At 41.3% G+C, this 21,882-nt stretch overlaps 1 protein-coding gene across 1 annotated transcript in view; it reads left to right on the forward strand.

Moving 5' to 3' along the window:
* Positions 1-6,669: 6,669 nt before the first annotated feature.
* RCAN2 (regulator of calcineurin 2) overlaps positions 6,670-21,882 on the forward strand; it is a 233,395-nt gene continuing 218,182 nt past the window's right edge. Inside the window, exon 1 of the mRNA XM_010863076.1 lies at positions 6,670-6,899. Within this exon, the coding sequence (XP_010861378.1) occupies positions 6,675-6,899 (225 nt within the window). The 5' untranslated portion in view covers positions 6,670-6,674. The remainder of the gene's footprint in view (positions 6,900-21,882) is intronic.

Consider the following 21,882-nt stretch of genomic DNA (forward strand, 5'->3'; position numbering starts at 1 on the left):
CTAGTTGTTTATTTCCTCCTGCTGCTTAAGGGAGAGATAAAAAATGTCTGACACTAGCAGCCTATTTCCTCCGTTTGGAGACCCCTGGCCTTCCTGCCTGTTACTCTCTCACTTGGATTCTCTCGGTGACATCCCACGATTTAGATGAGGATTCTCTGTGGGGCTTATTCATTGGCTGTTGCTGGGACAAGGTGCTCACTTAGACATGAGGCAAGACATTTCTGTTGTAACCTGAATTGTGCAAAGATCCATGGCTCCTTTTATTAAATTGGATTCTTTCCCTCTGGTTTGACTTCTACTTTCTTAGGTCCGTGCACAAAAAAATAATATTTCCTCTTTTAGAGTTTGAAGGTAACTGATACTACTCAAAGATTCTTGCCTGTGTTTTCCTGTGCTGTGTCTCCCCAAGATCCTGTTTCTTAGATGATATGACTTTTAACCCCTTGGTAAGATGGAGTAATTTCCGTTGGAAAAATCTCCAGTTTTTCTGTCCTGAGTGGTACCCAGAATTGAAAGTGTTGGTTTCTCCATGTTGAGAGAACTCAAAATGATATTATCAGAACTTCTCTGGTGGTCTAGTGGTTGGGAGTCCTTCCGCCTGCCAGTACAGGGGACACGGGTTTGATCCCTGGTCTGGAAAAATCCTACGTGCCGTGGAGCAGCTAAGCCTGGACCACAGTTACTGAGCCTGCATGCCGAGAGCCCACCTTCCACAACAAGAGAAGCCCCCACAATGAGAAGCCTGTGCACCACAGCAAAGAACAGCCCCCACTTGCCACAACTAGAGAAAGCCCACGTGCAGCAACAAAGACCCAGAGCAGCCAAAATGAAGTACACATAAGTAAAAAATTGTAAAAAGCGATATTATCACCCCACCACCCCTTCCAAGATGGTGTTAGCCTTTTTCATAGATCAGACATCACACTATTAATAAGGTGATTTTACTTGACAGTGAAGCCAGTGTGAGCATCTCAGTGGATACTTATTTTTATTTTTCTTGCCCTGGCTCTCTGCTGCATTCAGGTGCTCATTTGTGATTTCCCCTTCCTTCTATATCCAGTTTAAGACTTTCTTGATCAGAACTCCTATGGGCAAAATGCATGGCTCCCCAGTCTCATGAGCTATACCCCATTCCTAGAAAGGTGGGGTGTTTTAGGATTCTGTAATTCAGAAATCTGCCTCTCATGCATATTGATAACACTGTGACAATGATATCCAACAGAATCAGATGTCTCTTTGAGTTCTCTTCCCCGTATGTATTTAATTATACTATATTTAAAAAAAATTTTGGGAATGAAAAATGGGAGTTTTGGAAAGATTAATTCCTTGGGTGGAAACCCAATAATGTCTAGACCATCTAAGTTTATTGGAGAGAGAGACTGTATTCACTTATTTATGCCACAAATATTCATTCAGTTGCTACTTCTTTGATGCTGAACAAGTATCTTAAGTGTCCAGTGGATCATCTGCATAGTAGGAACCATACTGTCTTCATTTTAGGACTCAATGTCTGATAAGTTCTATCATGTTATGGGAGGATCTTGGATGAAATCATTTTCACATTATAGCAAAGTAATGACATCATTGAAAACTTGTCTCTCTCCAGGTTTCCTCTTCCAATAAAATGAGTGAAATTCAATCACTTATATTCTCATTGCTACTTACTTGGTGATATTTCAATAAACAGTTCTTTTTGCTATTGATGATGTTTGGGGGATGGGCAGGGTTTTTTTTTTTTTAATTTTTAATCACTTGCTTTTGCCTTATAAATATCTTTCCTTTCTAATGGCTCTCCAACCACACTCGTAGCAAGTATTCAGGGACAACCCTACTTGTTTCTCATTTTAGTGACATGAGCTTAACGTCATGGACCGTCACTGAAGTCTGAAGCTTGTATACACCCTTAATAGTGGTAGGCGGCCACCTCTGTAGTGCCAGTTCCTCTGCTGCTGCTGAGCCTACGTATAGTAATAAATAACTTTAATCCTCATGTTATTTTGGAGGTTTCAAAAGACATCCACTTACTTCCTCTCATTTGCTGTTCACAGTGGATAAGGCCATGGTTTTTCTCCATTTTGCTAACATGGAAACTACAGCCCCCAAAGCATACAGCTTACAGTGGGACCAGAACACAAGCAGACCCCTGAGGCTCTTTCCAGTATTTCATGAAGATGTCTCTTCTCTGCATCTAAAGAAGTTTTGAGGTTCTCCGGGGGGCGACTTTATATTTTAAAAGTGAATAGTGGTTTTTCTTTTCCACAGGCATGTAGTGATGGAAGCACATCCTTTCTAAATGTCAAACAACAGAAGAATGGTTAAGTAAATTATGACAGATCTACACACTGGGATCCTATGTGGCTATTAAAATTAATGTTTGCAGAGAATATGTACTGATACAGGGGACTGCTCCTGGCCGTGTCGGTGTGGGGTACTAAACAGCAAGCTCTCGATTTTGTTTCAAAATTATACATGACGAAAACTGTGGATCTAAATATATCAAAATATTAGCAGAGTTTCTGGATAGTAGGATTATGGTTTACTTTTATTTTCTTTTTATATACATCTCTGATTTTTTCAGTTTTTTCTTCAATGAACACATGTAATCAAAAAACATACATGTTATCTTAATTATACTCCACAGTTTTTTAATCTTAGCTAGAGGAATTCTTTGAGTGGTTTTTGTTATATCTCATTTTTAAAATTACATTGGAAATGAATGGGTCAATTTTTATTAGTAGTATATACATTTGAAATGAATAATGAATTATTAGTGTATATGTATGTGTGTGTATTTTTAACAATTTTAATTGGAGAACAATTGCTTAATGATGTTGTGTTGGTTTCTGCTGTACAACATGAGCCATCCATAAGTATACCTATAAGTATACCCCCCATCCCACCCAGTGTATATATTTTAAGTTGGTCGTTGTAATGCATTTGCTGACCTATTATTTCCTGACAGTGAGTCTTTTTCCCATAATTCATTAATTCAATCAAACATCATTTTGAGGGCTTTCTAGATGTACTAGCCTGAAGATACCTTGGATGAAGGCTGTTCAGGCTCTCCTCTCAAGAAGTACCAGTCTGGTTGGAGAGACAGTAATCACAGTGTAGAATGAGCCGTGAGAGGGCTACACTGGTACTTAGGGACTGCAAAGGAAGGATGCTAAATTCCTGGGTGCTGGAGGAGGTCAGGGAGCCCTCCTGGAAGAGATGCCTTTTGAGCTGAAAGCAGCTGTTCTCTTTTGGATGACCAATCTCAGATTAGAAATAATGACAACATAAGTAAATCTTCTTAAGCTGTGTAGGCAATTGTGGCTGGAGTTCTTTTTAATCACCAGCATCCCCCTTTCTTTCTGTTTATGCGAGTTTGCTAAAGGTTAGTAGCAATACCAAAGCATAATAGTTTTCCTTTGCAGTGATCACAATGATGTGCTTTTATAGTATTTCCTAGTATTATACATATCCTTTTATGAGTGACCTAAATAATGACTTGATCGCTTGTGTTCATTCCTATTTCATTCCTCAGCCTCTTCCTACTTGGCTGAGGAAGGCAGAGAGAGGTTTTTGTTCCTGTTTTATAAGGATAAATGGAGTCATAGAATGATCAATTGACTTCTCCAAATTATAAGGTGGGTAGGTAATGGAACTGGAAAGAGAAACCAGAGTTTCTTTGTTCAGAGCTCTGACTTTAAAAATATTTCCCCTTGTAAGTAGGATAGGTTGTTTGCCAAAAATGCATTCACCTTTTAAATCTTTACTGAAAGTAATGAGCTTAAAATAAAGTCTCATGAAGGTAATCGTATTGTTACAGCTTAGAACAGAAGTTAAGGCTATTTGAGTAGATTAAAATGAGTCCTGAGTGAGGCTTAATATTTGGCCTATTTAATTAATTTGTTCAGCAATGGATTTTAATTTTCTTTGAAAAAAAGAATAATTGAAACATTCTCAGACCCTTTTGAGAACATTATGGGATCCGTTGTGATTAATTTTAAAAATGTTAACTAAGAAGGACAGACTGAAAAATGGGATCAGGATGGACAATATCTATATTTCGTGATACTGGATGATTATAACTTTATTATCGGAAGGTTTTCTTTTGATCCATTGATGTGAATACAGTGGGCCCTTGGACAACACGGGTTTGAACTGTACAGGTCCACTTATCTGTCCACTTATTTTTTTTAATTAAATACATACTATAGGATCTGGGGTGGTTGAATCTACAGATGTGAAATTCTGTACAAGGAGGACTGACTGTAAAGTTATGCTTGAATTTTCTACTGTGTGGTTGGTTGGTGCCGCGCCCCCTGCCCCGCCCTTGTTCAAGGGTAAGCTTGAACTGTCTGAATGTTCTTAGTAATTATTTTTACTGTTAAAATAATTGTTGTTCAGTTGCTCAGTCTTGTTAGTACTCTAATAATAAATGAAAGTTAATATGCATATTACACTGTAATATATTACAGATATTCAGAAAATATATGAAGCAACAGTATAAGTGAATATGAAGGGAAATAAACACTTTGAAGTATTTTATCGATTTTTTCTTCTAATTAAAAATATTCATGTATTTTGGATTCATTATGGAATAAAATAAAAAGCTTAAACCATGTACCATATTTTTATTGAAAATAAGTATTTGATTTAAATACAGAAAATGTTGCATTAACTGGGGTTTTGAGAAATTTAGAATACAGGAATAGTTCTATTACATTTTATACAGAATGACAGTTTTATTTTCCACAATTGTAGTGATCTGATTTTTGAATTATTATTTCAAATTCTTTAATTTTTGGCTCCTGTTCTTAACCAACTCTAAGATTTTATCTGTAGTGCATCTTTTATATTGCCATCAAGCACTGTTTATCAGGATGCCATTTGGACTTTTTTTCTAGGAAAAATGAAAACAGAAAACAACCTCATCACAATACTACAAGTTCAAAAAAGATATAAGTGCGTGCTCAGTTATGTCTGACTCTGCGATCCCATGGGCTGTAGCCCACCAGGCTCCCCTGTCCATTGAATTTCCCAGGCAAGAATAGTGGAGTGAGTTGCTTTTTCCTCCTCCAGGGTGTCTTCCTAACTCAGGGATTGAACCTGAGTCTCCTGCACTGACAGGCAGATTCTTTACAACTGCGCCACGAAATACAGAAACCCATATTTGTCTGGGGATCTAGAATTTGTGTCTTAACTAAACTGGGTGAGGATGGAGTGACATTTTGCAGTACTGCCTTCCTGTATTTCACCCTGAGGTTCTGCATTGCTGAGACTGGGGAAAATGGAGGATGATCCTGCAGCCACATCGTAACTGCCAGGCAGTCATACCTGGTACCCATGGGCAAGTTATTTCACCTTTAATTAGTGATGTGTGAACAGAATAATATGATAGGCATGAAAATAGATCCAAAATAAAAGTGTAGATAACTGTTGTTGAAGTATGCAGGAAGGCTGATAAAACCTATTGGATTATGTATCACAAATTGGGAAAACTCTCCCAACTGGCTGCAGTTGGGTAAAATTTTGAGTGTAAGGGGTGACGAGATAATAGAATGATGATGGAGCACACGTAGATGAGATTAAAACTGGAGAGCTTCATATTTGGGTTGCTGAGGGAGAACAATCTGTATACCATGGATCAGTTAGGATAGTACTGATTTTTTTTAAATTTGTGTGTTTATTTTACTTTAGCTTTACTGGGTCTTCATTGCTGTGCAAGGGCTTTCTTAGTTGTGGTGAGCAGGGCCTGCTCTCTCATTATAGTGGCTTCTCTTGTTGCAGAGCTCAGGCGCTAGAGTGCATGGGTTCAGTAGTTACAGCGCGTGGGTTTAGTTGCCCCTTGGCATGTGGAATCTTCCTGGACCAGGGATCAAACCCAAGTCCCCTGTATTGGCAGGTGGATTCTCAATCACTGGACCTCCAGGGAAGCCCAGTACTGATTTTTTAAGATCTGGTGTTCACAGATTTCTTAACATGATTATCCTAGGCAGAAGAGGGTATCTGTGAGTGTGTGTGTGTCTCCTCATTGTGAATAAATTAGAGTTATCCTGATCGGGATTCAGGTGGTCATGAAATAGATTGTACTTCCTTAAATGTAGACTTGTACTAATTTTGATCTGCTTCATTTCTGTGGTATTGGAGAGTGAATTCTAGTGCCAAACTCCCTGAGTTTGAAGCCTAGTCATGCCATTTCCTCATGGACCCTGTCAAAGTTACTTAATTGTTCCTCAGTTTTCCACTCTGTAAAATGGGGATATATGGGTACCAACCTCACAGACTGTGGTGGAGAGTCAGTAGGTCAGTTAAGGCATGTAAATCATTTAGAATGATTCCTGGAATTCAAGAAATGATAAGCATTAGTAGTTATGGTTGTGGTATTGTATTCATCATGTAACTTATCAAAGCACTTTATGATTTGCATTTTTTAAATGGGAACTTAGGTAATTTTCCTAGGTCCCCAGTCCAGTAAACACTGGACATCTGGGCTAGTATCTCTAGCCTCAAATTCCAACCCTGCTCAAGTGGGGCTTTTTCCCATAGCAGGGACTGGATTCTCGCCCACAAACACATTTGTCTGGAAAGTTGTAACTTAGAGATCAAGGGGAATTTGCCCCCATACTCCAGCTATAAGGGATCAAATCCTACTCTAACTCACGTCTGTTTCTGTATCCTCAGGAATGAGGGGAGATTCTTACTTCATTGGGATGAGGAGCCTGGGGCAGCAGGGCCACATCCCGGAAGATGGAGGACTCTTCTTGCTCTGCTGCATAGACAGAGACTGGGCCGTGACTCAGTGTTTCACGGAGGAGGCCTTTCAAGCCATCACGGACTTCACCGACCTCCCCAACTCACTCTTTGCATGCAACGTCCACCAGTCAGTGTTTGAAGGGGAAGAAAGCAAGGTAAGAAGACCTTCTGCTCATGAAATTGAAGGAGATGCAACATCAGCCCTCAGCACTTCTGTTGCTTCTTTGTGGTTGAGGTTTGGAAGTTTTTGAAAATGTTTACTTGGGGCACCTCTCGGCATGCATAGCAAGAGCAGAAAAGCCTGTTCCATTATCAGTTGACATGGAAGGTATGCATGACAAGATTATATGAGAGATTCCATTGAATCAGATCTCATTGCCTGCAACTCAGAGGTCTGTCCAATAGCAAAAGAAAAATGGCTTTAGAAATAGTGATTGCAGGAGATACACCCTTGGTTTAGGAAGCAGATGTTGTAAAAAAAAGTTTTATTTTCCCATATTATTCTTCCCCAAACTTAATTTGCCTTTCCCCAAACAGCACAAGCCCTCTTTCACCCCAACTCTTCCTGCAGTTTGATGACTGACCTAAACATGGCTTCTAAAATTGGGCCCCAGGTCTTGCAGCATTTATTAGAAAGGTAAATTGGTTGGCCATCTGAGTCTTGCTTTGCTTGCTGATACCACAGTAGGTAGAATTGTTTTGGGTGTGTTGTAAGAATTTTCTTGAAAATGTTTAACCCCTTGATTTGAAATAATTAGGGAATGAGGTTGTCTATGAACAAGCATTTTCTAGAAAATGAGGCTTCTGTTTTAAGAGCAAACTTGATTCAGTGGAGGTATTCTTGGGAGTCAGGGTAAATATTCCTTTCAGAAGTCTTTGTAAAGTTCACTTCAGTTTTCTCTGACCTTTTAAGAGAGTCTGAATGGATCAAACCTTACCTTGTGAATGTGGATTTCTAGTTGTAAATATCCACTTTTAGGCTATGTTGTAAATCATGGCCAATATTTTGAGGGGGAGGAAAGGGTCTTTTTTTTCTGAACTAAAGTATGGTTCTGCGTGAGATTAAGGGTAGGATTTATGATTGCTGTTTCATAAACTTGAGCTGTTTTTGCCAAATGCTGAAGTCCAATCTCTGTTGCCTGAACACGGTTACTGGAAGTTTTTGTTCTGGATTTTATTGGTTTTGTAAGCAATCCTGATAGCTCAGAGAATTAGGAATTATTTCAAGCCATATAAAGATAGTTTTATAATGATATTATTTTATAGTTGAGTAGTTGAAATGATGAGCTAAAAACACCCTGAAGTCCAAGGAATTATATGTGGTTAGAACATCCAGAGCTATGATCACCAGACTATTTGAAGTAAGAAAATGGCATATATCCTCTTTGAAAGAAACTACAAATTTTGCTCTTGGCTTATAACCAGGTTATAACACAGATCATAGTTTATTCAGAGCAGGTCCTCGCCCCCTGAAATCTACCTGACATTAACTATGAAACAAAGGTCTGTATTTTCTTGTTCCATCGTCTATTTAAGTATCAACAATCAGAAGGATCTTCCTTAGAGGTTTAATGAGGGTTTTGACTCTTTCCTGATAAAATACTTCTCGATCGGTTGAAACAAAAAGATTTAGGAAAGAGCCAATCTCATTCAAGTGTTCAAGAATGGCCAATCAGCCGAACCAGAATTGGTTACATAGAAAGACGGAGACGTGGGGAGAGTTCACGGGAATCTGCCCACATCTATTTTGATATTCTGATCTGTGATTGAATAATGGATTACTAAATATTCTCATTTAATTTGTATATGAAGTTGGTACACCACAGTTTAACAAATAGGATTGGGCTTTAAAATGACCTTGCTAAAATATTGAGGTGAAATCAATATGATATAGTTCCATGGAATAAGTTTCAAATGACCTAGCTCAATATAGCTAAGGAGATGAATTTTCTAATTGGTCAATGTCTACTTAATTAAACTTATTAAATGAGACAGGAAGTCTTCCACTTTGGTGCAATTTTTATAGCCCCTATTCATGGAGAGTCTCTGGGACGTCAAATAATCTGATCCAGATTCAGTTTTTATGTAATTATATGATCAGAGTTTAGGGTGACAAAGGAAGATAATCAGATACCAAATAAATGGATAATAGAGGCATGATCACTGTGACTGCAGGAAAATAAAATGTTTGAGGAGCCTCACGCCTCCCAATTGAACTGCCACATGTTTTCCTTCTCATTCTAGACTTTTCTGTTCTTCTCTTTACCTCCACTTTTTCACCCACTATCTTGATAAAACTCTCTTGTCCTGTACATCATTCTTTCAGAATATCCTTCCCACCGTGTTCAAAGTTCATGAATCTGAGCCAGGAATTCTAATGATGGTAATCTTTTCCAAAGGGTGGACACTGGGGGCTCTATTAGTGGAGATAATTTTAGGTAGAGGGAAAAAAATCAAGAAAGCTTTCTAGCACTTGTATCTGCCTGTGGGTAAGGCTGGCCATGAGGATTATCTAAATTATTTGGCTTTGGGAAAATGCCTTCAGGAGCCTGCAATTATCAGAGAGCCAAGACATCAGAAATGATGCTTGGTTTTCATCTCAAGAGATCCAAGTGGGTAGGTATTAACTTGTTTTGGTGAAGTTCTTTCTTTTTTGGCAAGCCTACTTTTTTAAAAGGACATTTTTTTTAATGTGGACCATTTTTTAGAAGTCTTTTTTGAATTTGCTACAATATCGCTTCTGTTTTGTGTTTTGGTTTCTGGCCAAGAGGCATGTGGGGGTCTTAGCTCCCCGACCAGGGATGGAACCTACATCCTCTGCACTGAAAGGTGAAATCTTAACCACTGGACCACCAGGGAAGTCCCAGCATATCTACTTTTGATTCATTGTTTCTTAATTCATATCAAGAAAACAAGTTTAGCTTGTTTGCTGCAATTATTATAAAGCATACATTTTAATTTCCTTAGCTTGGTGGGAATTAAGGCTCTTGCTTTCTGACTATTATGATTAAGTCTTGGCAGTAATTTCTATTTTCCCATTTGTCAGAGACACTTTTCCTAAGCCTTTTTCCTTTTTGGGATAGTTTGGAAAGTACTGACTTGTCCTGCTCTTAATATAGGTAACATCGTAGGAGATGATCTTCTGGTTATGTTGTTTCTGTTTATCAGCGTGATACATATTCTGATATGCTCATTTCTGCCAACCTATTTAAATCCTAAATTCTGACATGTACAGAACATTTTTCTTTTCAGACAACTTCATGAGGCCATGATGTTGACTCCAATTTTCTGTTAGGCAGAATTCTGTGAGATTGTATTTTGATTTGCTGCTTCTGCGAGAAGCGAGCAGTATCATACCTCAGTGTGTTTCGTTGTGGTCCAGATGGTTGGGATTTGTTTATATAACACAAAGGAGAACCAGAGCTGGAGGAAATTGGCATCTGAAACCAATAAATGCAGATTGCTGTTTGCATGCTACAGCTTGCAGCATAAATATTTTTGTATCAAACACATTTAGAACTGGGATCGTCACAGCAGGCAGTACCTAAGTTATCAGGAGTCGTTAACCTTTGGCATTTTCCCCTGGCTTGCCTTTCTGGATCCAACTGGGCTGCACTAGTCATCTTAAGGCAGATGAGGCTGGAGGGGCACCCTGCAGGCTGCTCTGTGTCTGTGCTCAAGATAGATAAGGCTCTGCTCCATGGGACATTGGCACTCGTTGGTAGCTAAAGGGGAACAGTGCACCAACCACCATAAAATTCTTAGCCAGATTCAGTTTATTAAGGAGAAGCCTGAAAGGTGAGTTGTTATTGGCCTCCAAAAATTTTGAATTCATTTAGTTCAGTGACAACAATAATAATAGTAAGAGTAGGAAACCTTACATAGCATGAAGCAAGGGGCTCAGAAGAATACCGAGCCCCTAGCTTTCTAGGCATTAAGCCTGTTAATCACCGTGACCGCCCTACGAGGGTGGTGTCTTTCTGCCTTTCCACCTCCTAGGCACGTGGTGGGGTTGTGTTCCGTGTACCACTCTAGCTAGTTCTACCCAGTGCATAGGCAGAACTGATCTGTGCCACTTCCGCGTGAGGCCTTTAATCACCAGTGTTTGAAGAATGTTCTTTTCACTCCGCTCAGGTAGTTGGCATTGTGCCAGGCGTGCCTTTTCAGGCAGTCTGGTTTGTGGACTGAGGACAAGGATGACCCAGGGCAGGGTCCTGGGTGCCCTGTGATAGACATACAGAGTGACAGCATCAACAAGAAAAACCTCTGTTGCTTGAAGCCACTGAGATTTGGGGGTTTGTTGTTAGCATATAGCTGAGTCCACCTAGGTTGATACTGCGAATATGATTATCCTCATTTTTCAGATGAGGGCCCTGAAGCCCAGAGAGGTTGCCCGTGATTTCACAGCTGGAGTGGCAGAGCAAGAATTCAAACCTACAGAGTCTGTGCTGTTAAACATTATGTGACACTGCTTCTTCATACACAAATATTTCTTGAAAACAGGTAGGATGCTTGGCTTTGGGGACGCAGTGGTGCACAAGACTGCATAGACCCATTGAACTTCAAGTCTACCAAAGAAGACAATTCAAATAAGAAAACAAGCATAACCAATCTAGTGATGCTAAAGTCAAAAGAGCATTTCACACGTATTTTCAACTGTACTCACTGTATGCACACGCACACAAGATTTTCTTGTTTTCGTTTTGTTTTGCTTCTTAAATAAACGGGCATTTCTGCCAACCACTTAAAGACGATATCCTACCGTAAAGGGCATAAGATCAGAGGCCTGGTGCTATAGCTGTTAGGCTTCTTGCTTCTCATAAATGGAGCATCTCGGTGCCTTGAGGGTGGCTGGAGTGATTCTAGGTTCAAAGATGTATATCTTTCATTCAACATCACCACTAATAGAATACACCAGCTCCTTCTAGAGCTCAACTGAGGATGCAGTGACCTAGTCAACCCTGGCAGTGCTGTGAGGTTACCCTCAAGGACTTTGGAAGGTGAATCTGTTCATTTGCAATTTTTATTTGATTCCCCGCATAAGATTTGCCTTTAGTCTGTAAGGAGATGTAAGTGTTCCCATTGTACTTTACAGCTACAGGCTCACGATCTCTTTATCTGCTGTACCCAAATTTGAAAAGCTCTGGAAATTGAGACTTCATAACCCATTTTAAGACGAAATCTCACTTGACCTAAATCATTCAGAATCTAACCAGGATTGATGAGAAGCTTCTTCTAGTATGAATATTCATCCATCTCTTTGCAAAAATATTCCTGTCTTTAACCAACAGGGACTGCCCCACACTTGATGGATCATTACGTAATATGAGGCATGCATGCCACATTGTGTTCTAAATCCCTTAATTCTGAATTTCAAACATAGCGGGTCCTAAGAATTTCAGAGAGTGAGTTGTGGACCTGTAAAGTATATAAAAATGCACCCACAGCCCATGTTCACCAAGAAGAATGAATGTATCACTGAAATCTGGACTGTCATAAACAAAGACAATTAAATATTTTTCCCCATAATGAGATGCTTGTGTTGATTAGAGATAAAGGGCATACTGAAGACAGAATGGGCTTATTCAGTTTGCACGCCTGTGCGCTAAGTCGCTTCAGTCGTGTCTGACTCTTTGTGACCTTATAGACTATAGCCCGCCAGGCTCCTCTGTCCATTGGGTTCTCCAGGCAAGAATACTGGAGTGCGTTGCCATGCCTTCCTTCAGGGGATCTTCCCCACCCAGGGATTGAACTTATGTCTCTTATGTCTCCTGCGGGCAGGTTCTTTATCACAAGTGCCGCCTGGGAAGCCCTTGTTTAGTTTAATAATAGTAATAATGATAATAGTAAAGGCAGCAGCAAACCTTACACAGCTTGGAGCAAGGTGCTGGATACTCTGCAGAGTGTTTTTAGACAGTAAGCCCTTTAATTTCCATGACAACCCTTGGCATGGATGCTGCATGGGTGACCTTACTGAGTCAAACTCCGACAGTCTCTGAATCTCCTTCTTTGAGTGTCTGCAGTTGAAAGCTCTGACTTTGACCTGTGGTCACTACTCATCCTGCCCTCATCCTTTTGCCTGGCCCCTGACTCATGATCTGTTCTCGGTCCAGAGAAAAGACTCCTGGTCCATCAGGGAGATAGACATTGTTCCACGCTCATGGTTTTCTTAACTCAGAGGAGCTTCTGTTCTGTATTTATGCTGCTCCCACATATTTTGCTTCTCTTCATTTGGATTTTTCCTCTCTATACTGTGAAGTTCTAGAAGGCAGTCAAAATTTGTATTCTTCCTCGTTGCATTTCCATCACCTTGCTAGATCTCAGGCATCATAGGTGCTCAGTCAGTATTGAGTTGGATCTCCACTTCATTGGTGACTAAATGAAGGTACAGAGGGATGAATTAGCCAGGATGGGCTCATTAATTAGAGAAACAGCCAAGAGTTGAGTGAGGCCTCTGAACATTTAAGTCTAGTTCATTATCCACCATGCATTGGGAAACATCAGTTCTAGAAATAAAGTTGGCCATTCATCAGCAGAACGTTTAAGTCAAAACATGTAAGACAAAGAGATCTCAAGTGATTTCATAGCAAGATGCAAATTAAATGTCAGTGCATTGAGTCCATATCACTCTTACAGTCAAGATATGACACATATGAATAAACCTGTTATGTCAGTTTATGGTATTTTAAGTTTTTAGAGGCAACTGACCTATTTAGTGGGCTTCCTAGGTGGCACTAGCCGTAAAGAACCCACCTGCCAATGCAGGAGACACAGGAGACGTGAGTTTGATCCCTGAGTGGGGAATATCCCCCGGAGGAGGGCTTCTTGGAGAATTCTCCAGTATTGCCTGGAGAATCCCATGGACAGAGGAGCCTGGCAGGCTACAGTCCCTAGGTCACAAAGAGTTGGACACGACTGAAATGACTTAGCATGCATGCAGCATGACCTATTTAGTAAGCCAAGAAAGTAAAAAAATCTTAAACATGTTTATTTCCATAATGACTCCTAGAAAAGAAAAGGGAGAAATAAGAGAAAAGGCAGCAAGGGAAAAAGAAATCCAGTGCTTTAGAAGACCTTGGGAAACTTGTTATAGGGATAGTTTAAAGCTGATTGAAAAAAAACAAAAACAAAAAAACGCTCCTGCTAAGGATATGTAGCAAAGGATGAACAACAGGATAATTTACTATAGTTTGTGTTGCTGAATATAGCTTGAAAGAAATTAAGTGAACTGTTGTGACCTAAGGGTGGGAAAGGGATAACCAAGCATTAATTTTAAATATTAAAGTAGAAAACTGTTATATTCGATACCAGATATTCAAGGAATCCTTAGGAGTCTCACCGTTTCTCTTGTGTCATCCTTGGTGACTTTGACAGATTTGCTTGTTGTTTTCAAGAATGTTTAAATTGTAAAAAGGCAGTGCCTATCATTGTACTCAATACATTGGTTCTGTTTTTTCTCTGGAGGAGGACTGGGGACCATAATTAGTCACTGCTAATCACTTGGGGACACCTGCCAGATGAGAGCCCAGCATGGGCCAGATTTGAAAGCTGTTGCAGGACACTCCCTGGAACCGTAACCTTTCTTGAAGTGACTAAAATATTCCAGAGGCATATTTAGTGGCTTGCTTCCCCACAGCACTGAGTGACCCCCCTGGGGCTCAGGCGCCTAAAAAGCCACTCGAAATGCCCCACTTAACAACCTGGAAATAATTGAGGCAGTGAGAAGAATTAGGCCCGATGCACAGAGAGCCGGGAGTATTTGGTTTCTGTGCCAAACACGGGGTGAGCGTGTGTTCCTGCTGCCACCCGGGGAAAAACGGCTGCCGTGTTCTGATGAGACTGGGATCCTATTAAACAGGGACTTGGTGCTTTCTCCCCCTTTTGGAAAAATGAAGGTACTTGGAACTCAGTGCGTGTGGTTTTCATCAGAGCTACTGACAGCCTGTTGAGTGATTCTGAGACTTGTTCAATGGGCGGATGCCGTCTCAAGGCACACCGCCTGTGGCCAGGCAGGCGAACTTGTGAAAATGCTCTGTTGATGGGGTCGAAAAAGACCTGAGCAGTTGTGGGTGGCTGGGCAGGTGGAGGGCAGGCTGAATTCCATCCTCCTTCGCTGTCTTCCTGGACCCGAAGCCCTTGAGAAATGCACAAACAGCTCACCCGTCACAGTGGTGCGTACGTGCCAAGTCACTTCAGTCATGTCTGACTCTTTGAGACCCCATGGACTGTAGCCCGCCAGGCTCCTCTGTCCATGGGATTCTCCAGGCAAGAATACTGGAGTGGGTTGCCATGCCCTCCCCCAGGGGATCTTCCCTACCCTGAGATTGAACCCACGTCTCTAACGTCTCCTGCATTGGCAGGTGGGTTCTTTACCATTAGGGCCACCTGGGAAGCCCCCATCACGATGGTCCCAGTCTAATAAGATCATCGTCAATTATTTACAATTTAAGAGAATTTATAGGGGTTTCCCTGGCAGTCCAGTGGTTAAGAATCTGCGCTTCCACTGCAGGGGACACGGGTTTGATCCCTGGTTGGGAAGCTAAGATCCTGCGTGCCACACTGCCCAAAACTCAAAAGGTTCTACAAATTCGAGAGTAACAGTTGCATTCTCTTGCCTCAGAACATTCCTTTTTTAAGAGGTGGTTTTGGAGACGGAGCCCAGGGAAAGGAGGGGGAAGAATAAGATTTATAATTATTTTTCCTTGCACTCACCAGCAAAAGTTGGCCTGGGTTTCACCTGGCCTTTCTTGGCTTTTTTGACTCTGGTCCCAGCTTGGTGGTCATGAAATTCTCAGCCAACTTAGAGATAACCAGAGGAAGTCAGAGAGTTTGGACATGAACTTTAAAACTCTGCTAAGGTATCCTTCACAGCAGGCCAGACATTTAAGCTCAATGGTTGAGATCAGTGTGATATATGACTGGATACCAATTCGCGTGACACTTTTTCTATGAGAGTGGGGGTTGTGAAGGTGCTGCTTACACATGTATTTCATTATTATCTGCTCAATCATACTCCTTTATATAGAATATATAGAACCATAATGTGTAGCTTTTTTTTTAATTTGATCAATTTCTAGTACTATTTTGATAATGTTGTATTTTACTGGGAATGTTGTATTTTAGAGCATAACCATCATTTTAAACATTTTAAGCAACTCTATCAGTGATTTGAAGGGGAGACCCATTGAATTGATACCTGACATAGTTAAGATTTTTCATCAAATGTGTTGAACTATCATATCTCATACTTTGTTCAAAATCTACAGTTTTCCACCAGGTTTGTAGCTATTATGAACCCCAAGCTACTTAGTTTATTATTAATGCATAGAGTACACCATGTTATGGATTGCCTAATCCAACTAGATGATTGTTGTCTTTTTTTATTTTTAAAAAAAGTAAACAAAATTTTTTGTAGCTGTGCTGGGTCTTTGTTGCTGCTTTCACTAGTTGTGGGGCTGTTCTCTGGTTGCGATATGCAGGCTTCTCATCGTGATGGCTTCCCTTGTTGCAGAGCACAGGCTCTAGGGCATGTGTGCTTCAGTAGTTGTGGTGTGTGGACTTGGTAATTGTGGCTCACTGGGGCTTAGTTGCCCCACGGCATGTGGAATCTTCCTGGACCAGGGATTGAACTCGTGTCTTCTGCATTGGCAGGCAGATTCTTAACTGCTGGGCCACCAGGGAAGTCTGATTGTAAGCATCTTGAGGACAGCAGAGCCAGCTCCTCATTTTTCTGCATCCTACACTGTCCAGCTCTGGACCTAACACGGGCACTGACAGGGAGGCAGGCGGGCCAGTGAGAGGGGAATTGGGTTCAGACACCCTTGAGTCCAAATCCTGCCTCTTGGGCATCCTACTTACGTGATCTTGACCAGTTTAGCTTCTGAGTCTCAGTTCCCTCTTTGATGAGATGAGTTCACTGTACTTTCATTCTTGGTTGGTTATGTGATTAAACAAGGTGACGTGGATTGAGGAGGTGGCTCTAGACTAGATCTTTTTGGTAAACGTTAATCTCTTCCTCTCCACCCAGGTAAAGCTGGGACTGCCTCTGCTTCCAGAAAGGAAGAGCTTTTCTAAAAACATGCAAACCTAGATGAAAGAAAGGTTTCATTTACCCACCTCTTTGTAGGGTCCTAATGATGTTTGTTTCGTATCATAGACTCTGTCGAGAAAGTTAATCTCAGTTTTTGCCACAAGAAAGCTGTTTCTGCATTTGTTGTAGGACACATGTGGTTCACTGCTGCCCATATAAGGTTCAGGGGATACGTTTCGTTTAGAATACAATGCCAAGAAAACTCTGTTGACTCTGAGGAACTAGTATTTTTCTCATTAGGGGAATTATGTAACTTATATAATACTTACTTTTATGTAACATATAAATCTTAATTTATGTAAGTTACAGAAGTCTTCCCAAGGAGCTCAAAATAAAAATTATTACTCAGGCATAGCCATTCTATTTATTCTTACTGGTCTTGATATTCTTTTTCTCTTGTATTAACCTGTCTGTATGTGTAATGTAAAGTGTTTTTCTGACTTCTGATCAAATTTTATTCATATTTTGCATTTATATGTCTTATGAAACAATCATCTTTCAACATGTAAAGGAGGCTGGTTGGGAGTCACTAAGGTTTATTTTGCAGATACTTGAAATTCCACTATGAACTGAAAAAAAAAGTCACCTAAATTAGTGGATTCTATATTTTCAGAATAACACACACACATTCACTTTTTCTTTTTTTGCTATAACTCACGTTATTTGGAAGGACAGTTTTTAAACATCTTCAAAGGAGAAATGAGACTTGGCTGTCACAATTAACAGCAGCATCTTCTACAGCACATGGGATCTGTGTGTTTTTATAAAATCACCTGATCACATAACTTTTTAAAGTTTGACTCTTAGAGCTAACTGTTATGCTACTATTAATCTGTGGGAAAATGAACACGCATAAGCCATTTGAGGATATGTGTATTTAAGGTTGTCCTTATACTAGTCTACTTTTGAATCCTAAAGTCCTAGAGCCAAACTATTTCATGGGAAGTTGCTTCAGTTTCAAGGCTGGAGATTTTTCTTCTTTCCTTCAAGTAGACTACTTTCCTCCTCAGTATTGTGTTCTCTCCAGTTGCAAAACTTGGAACAGAAGTCCACTTACAATGAATCACTGTGTCAGTGAAGTTCAAGGCATTGCGAGGAGTATAGAAGAGGAAGGAGCTTGGCTCTTCAAATAGCCTCTTTTGAAAATTTCAGAGAAAAGAGAGTCTCAGGGTCAGAAATTTGGCACTGATAACTCGCTTTCATTACATGTTTTCCTGCAGATTGTCTTGCTGTACATATGGGAGGATGTGGCCATGGTGACTGATTTATTTATTTTGCATATATATTTAAAACAATTTTTTTTTTTTGCTTTTCATTTTGTATTGAGCTATAGCCAGCTGATTAGCAATGTTGTGATAGCTTCAGGTGTACAGCACAGTGACTCCATCATACATATACATGTATCCATTCTCCCCCAAACTCCCCTCTCATCCAGGCTGCCACGGAGCATGGAGCAGAGTTCCCTGTCTGTACAGTAGGACCTTGCTGGTTATCCATTTTAAATACAGCAGAGTGTACATGTTGATCCCAAACTCCCTGCCTATCTCTTCTCCCCGTTCTTCCTCCAGGCAACCGTAAGTTCGTTGTCTAAGTCTGTGAGGCTGTTTCTGCTTTGTGTTAATAAATAAGTTCATTTGTGTTATTTCTTTCTGGATTCTGCATGTAAGGCATGGCATACAACATGTCTCCTTCTCAGTCTAACTCACTTCACTCAGCATGACAGGGCCATGGTGGTTTAGGCAAAAGAGGAGAAAGAGGCTCTCCCTTGGGTTTCCCTAGCCGGCCTTTGCCCTGCTGTCTGTCGACAACCCCTGGCTCCGGTGGGGCTGACAGTCATCTCTGAGTTCACGTGTCTGAGCAAGTAAGGTCCCTTTCAAAGGGCTCCATTTTTGGCAGCACTGATAGAACATTCTTTGCAGTGTTTTGAGTAGTGCAAAGCCTTTTAGTCAGGGTGGATTTGAGGTTGTGGAAACAAGTCACTCAGAGCTGTGTACAGTGAGTGACTCAGGTGGGTAACCCACTCGAGTAAAAACATTTTAATCTAAAAAACCACATGTACAAAGCACCGGAATGAGGAATAGCTATAAAATCAGAGGAATGACTCTCTTCTGGAGCTTGGGACTCTTGGGAACTTCAGAAATGCATTACAAAGCCATGGCTGCAATAAAGTCACCTTTTTGAAAAAGAAATACTCTGATTTTGAAGGCCGTATGAAAAAGGAACATGAAGTATATCTTTGGTAACTTTTATATTGATTATATGTTAGAATGATGGTATTTTGGGTATATTCAGTTAAAGTATGTTATTAATCTTAAAAGGAAACAGCTGCACAGGTAAAGCCTAGTGTATTGAATAAGATGCAGAGTTGTTTCCTTATGCCTGTTTATAATGCCCCCAGCCCTGACTCTCAAACCCCTGTCTCTTGCTTTGTGGAACAGAGCAAGCATCACAAAAAGAGACTGGCTCAGTGGTGTAAGGACCATTCTATCTGCCAAGTATCTCCTGCAGTGGCCTGGAGTCTTTTGGAATGTGAAGGCTGTTTTCTGATCAAGAATTCCCTTGTAGGAACTTCTTGGTGGTCCAGTGGTTAAGAATCTGCCTGACAATACAGGGGATGTGGGTTCAATCCCTGGTCTGGAAAGATCGCACATGCCGCAGGGCAACTAAGCCCATGCACCACGACTACTGAGCCCACGCTCTAGAGTCTGTGCTCTGCAACAAGAGAAGCCACCACCGTGAGAAGCCTGTGCAGCGCAACCAGAGAGCAGCCCCCACTCACCGCAACCAGAGAAAGCCCACGCAGCGATGAAGACCCGGAGCAGCCCGAAAAGGGTTCCCTTTTAATGAACATAGCCTCAGGAGGTATTAAATTCTAAGATATCCTTAGGGCTTCCCTCGTAGCTCAGTTGGTAAAGAATCTGCCTGCAATGCAGGAGACCCCGGTTTGATTCCTGGGTCAGGAAGATCTGCTGGAGAAGGGAAAGGCTGCCCACTCCAGTATTCTTAGGCTTCCCTTGTGGCTCAGTTGGTAAAAAATCTGCCTGCAAATGCAGGAGACCCCAGTTCGATTCCTGAGTCAGGAAGATCCCCTGGAGAAGGGAAAGGCTGCCCACTCCAGTATTCTGGCCTGAAGAATTCCATGGACTGTATAGTCCAGGGGGTCACAAAGAGTCAGACATGACTGAGCAACTTTAACTTTTCACTTTCAAGAAATCCGTAAGATATACCCCACGATATCCTATGATACCTAATCTACAAACCCAGGGCAGGCCGGTGACCCGTGAATATGCTAGCAAAGGGGAAAGTACTGCCTTAAGCAATCCACTCCATCCATCCACTGATTATTTAACAATTATTGAAGACCTACTGTGTCCCCAGTATTGCTCGTAGCCTTGGGAGAACAAAGACTGAGTGAGACACAAGCCTCACGTCACCTGATGTTGACTGGGGTCTTGTAATTAGAGGACAAGTTGTCTGGAGTAAGAGGTTGAGGTAGAAGCAGGATGTTACAGGAGTCCCAGAATAGGCCACCTCAGAGGGGAAGAGAAGGCTCCGGAACTTCTGGGGTAAATTTCTGTATTTTGTTTTGAGCTCTACCTTGCCCCAGCATCTCCACATGGACCCACCGTCTGCCATGGAGCGTGCTGGCCACAGTGATTTGAGGACAGTTGTCCTTCAGACCCGCCTCTTGTGTCATCAACACAAGAGACGTTGTTGTCCTGTCCCACAGGGCCTGTTTGGACAGGACCATTGATAACTGACCTGGAGAAAGAAATGACAACCCGCTCCAGTGTTCTTGCTGGGGAAATCCCATGGATAGAGGGTCCTGGTGGGCTAATAGTCCATGGGGTCGCGAAAGAGTCGGACACAACTTAGTGACTTAACAACAACAACAGTTGATGAACAAGGGTGGCAGAGGGGAAGAGCTGACTTTGACTTTGGCAGGAGCCTCCTCTTTGCCAAGTTCATCCAGCCCTGGAGACAGGCATGGCTGGATGGCCACACGGATGGAACATTCTGTGACCCACCTGTCCCCGTTTTCTCCTCCAGTGTGCAAAATATTTGCCTTCCTCCAAAGAGGAACTGTGAGCTTGCTTATTTTAAAAACTGCAACCTGCGAGGACAGAGGGTGTTCTCTGACAACATTACATCATTGAAGCCTCTAGGTGTTGAGTCATCATTATTTTTAGGCAGCTCCATGCTTTTTTTGGTTGTTCTAAGAATAGCCCTTGTGTCTGGACTCTACAGAAAGTCACCTCAATACCGATCCTGTCACTGCTCCAGAGTGTCAATGGAATGCTTTCTGGATTTCCAGATCCAGGGCACGCATTTTAGAATTTTGCCTCCCAAACCTTCTGCCCTTTTAGGTATTCTGTAGTCAACGTGATAACTTTGTCGGAGGCTATGACTTGCATTTGGGTCACACCTGTGTCAAACATACTTATTGTTGTAAGACAGCAGCATGAACAACAGAGTAAAAAGCGTTTGCTCCTCAAACGCTCCTCCTTGTCCCCAGCTCAGTGTCTATTTGGTTTGTGAAGCCCTTCATTAGTGACTTCACTCAGTATTTCAACATTTCAAGGCCTCTTTCTGCGCCTTCTCTTTTACGGATTAATTGACTTGAGACCCCTCACAGGCGGGGGACTGCTACTCTTGGCATCTCTGTGGGATCAACTGAAGGAGGCCAAAGTAAATGTTACGCTAGGTCGTTAAACTAAATAAGCATATAAATTGTCAACCATATTGCAACGTGATGACAGGGCAATAAAAATGGACTGAGCCAGCCCAGAAATGGAATTTTGTGGGTCAATATCGAGGCTGGTTTTCTCATTGCTTATTGCAGAGCATATGCTCAGATATGATCAATTTATTTTATGTGGCATTTCGAAGCCCATCAGAGCACTAACAGCTCATGAGCCAAGCCAAATGCTGTTCTAACTGTAGCATCAAGGGAAGCAGCCGCTTGGAATAAAATGATGCAGTTGTTTAATATTGTATTCTAGTGTATCTTTTGTCTCTGGAGGGCATGGAAGGGTCATCACATGACC

Source organism: Bison bison, unplaced genomic scaffold (genome assembly GCF_000754665.1).
Source record: "Bison bison bison isolate TAMUID 2011002044 unplaced genomic scaffold, Bison_UMD1.0 scf7180017864487, whole genome shotgun sequence".
Taxonomy (NCBI): Eukaryota; Metazoa; Chordata; class Mammalia; order Artiodactyla; family Bovidae; genus Bison; species Bison bison.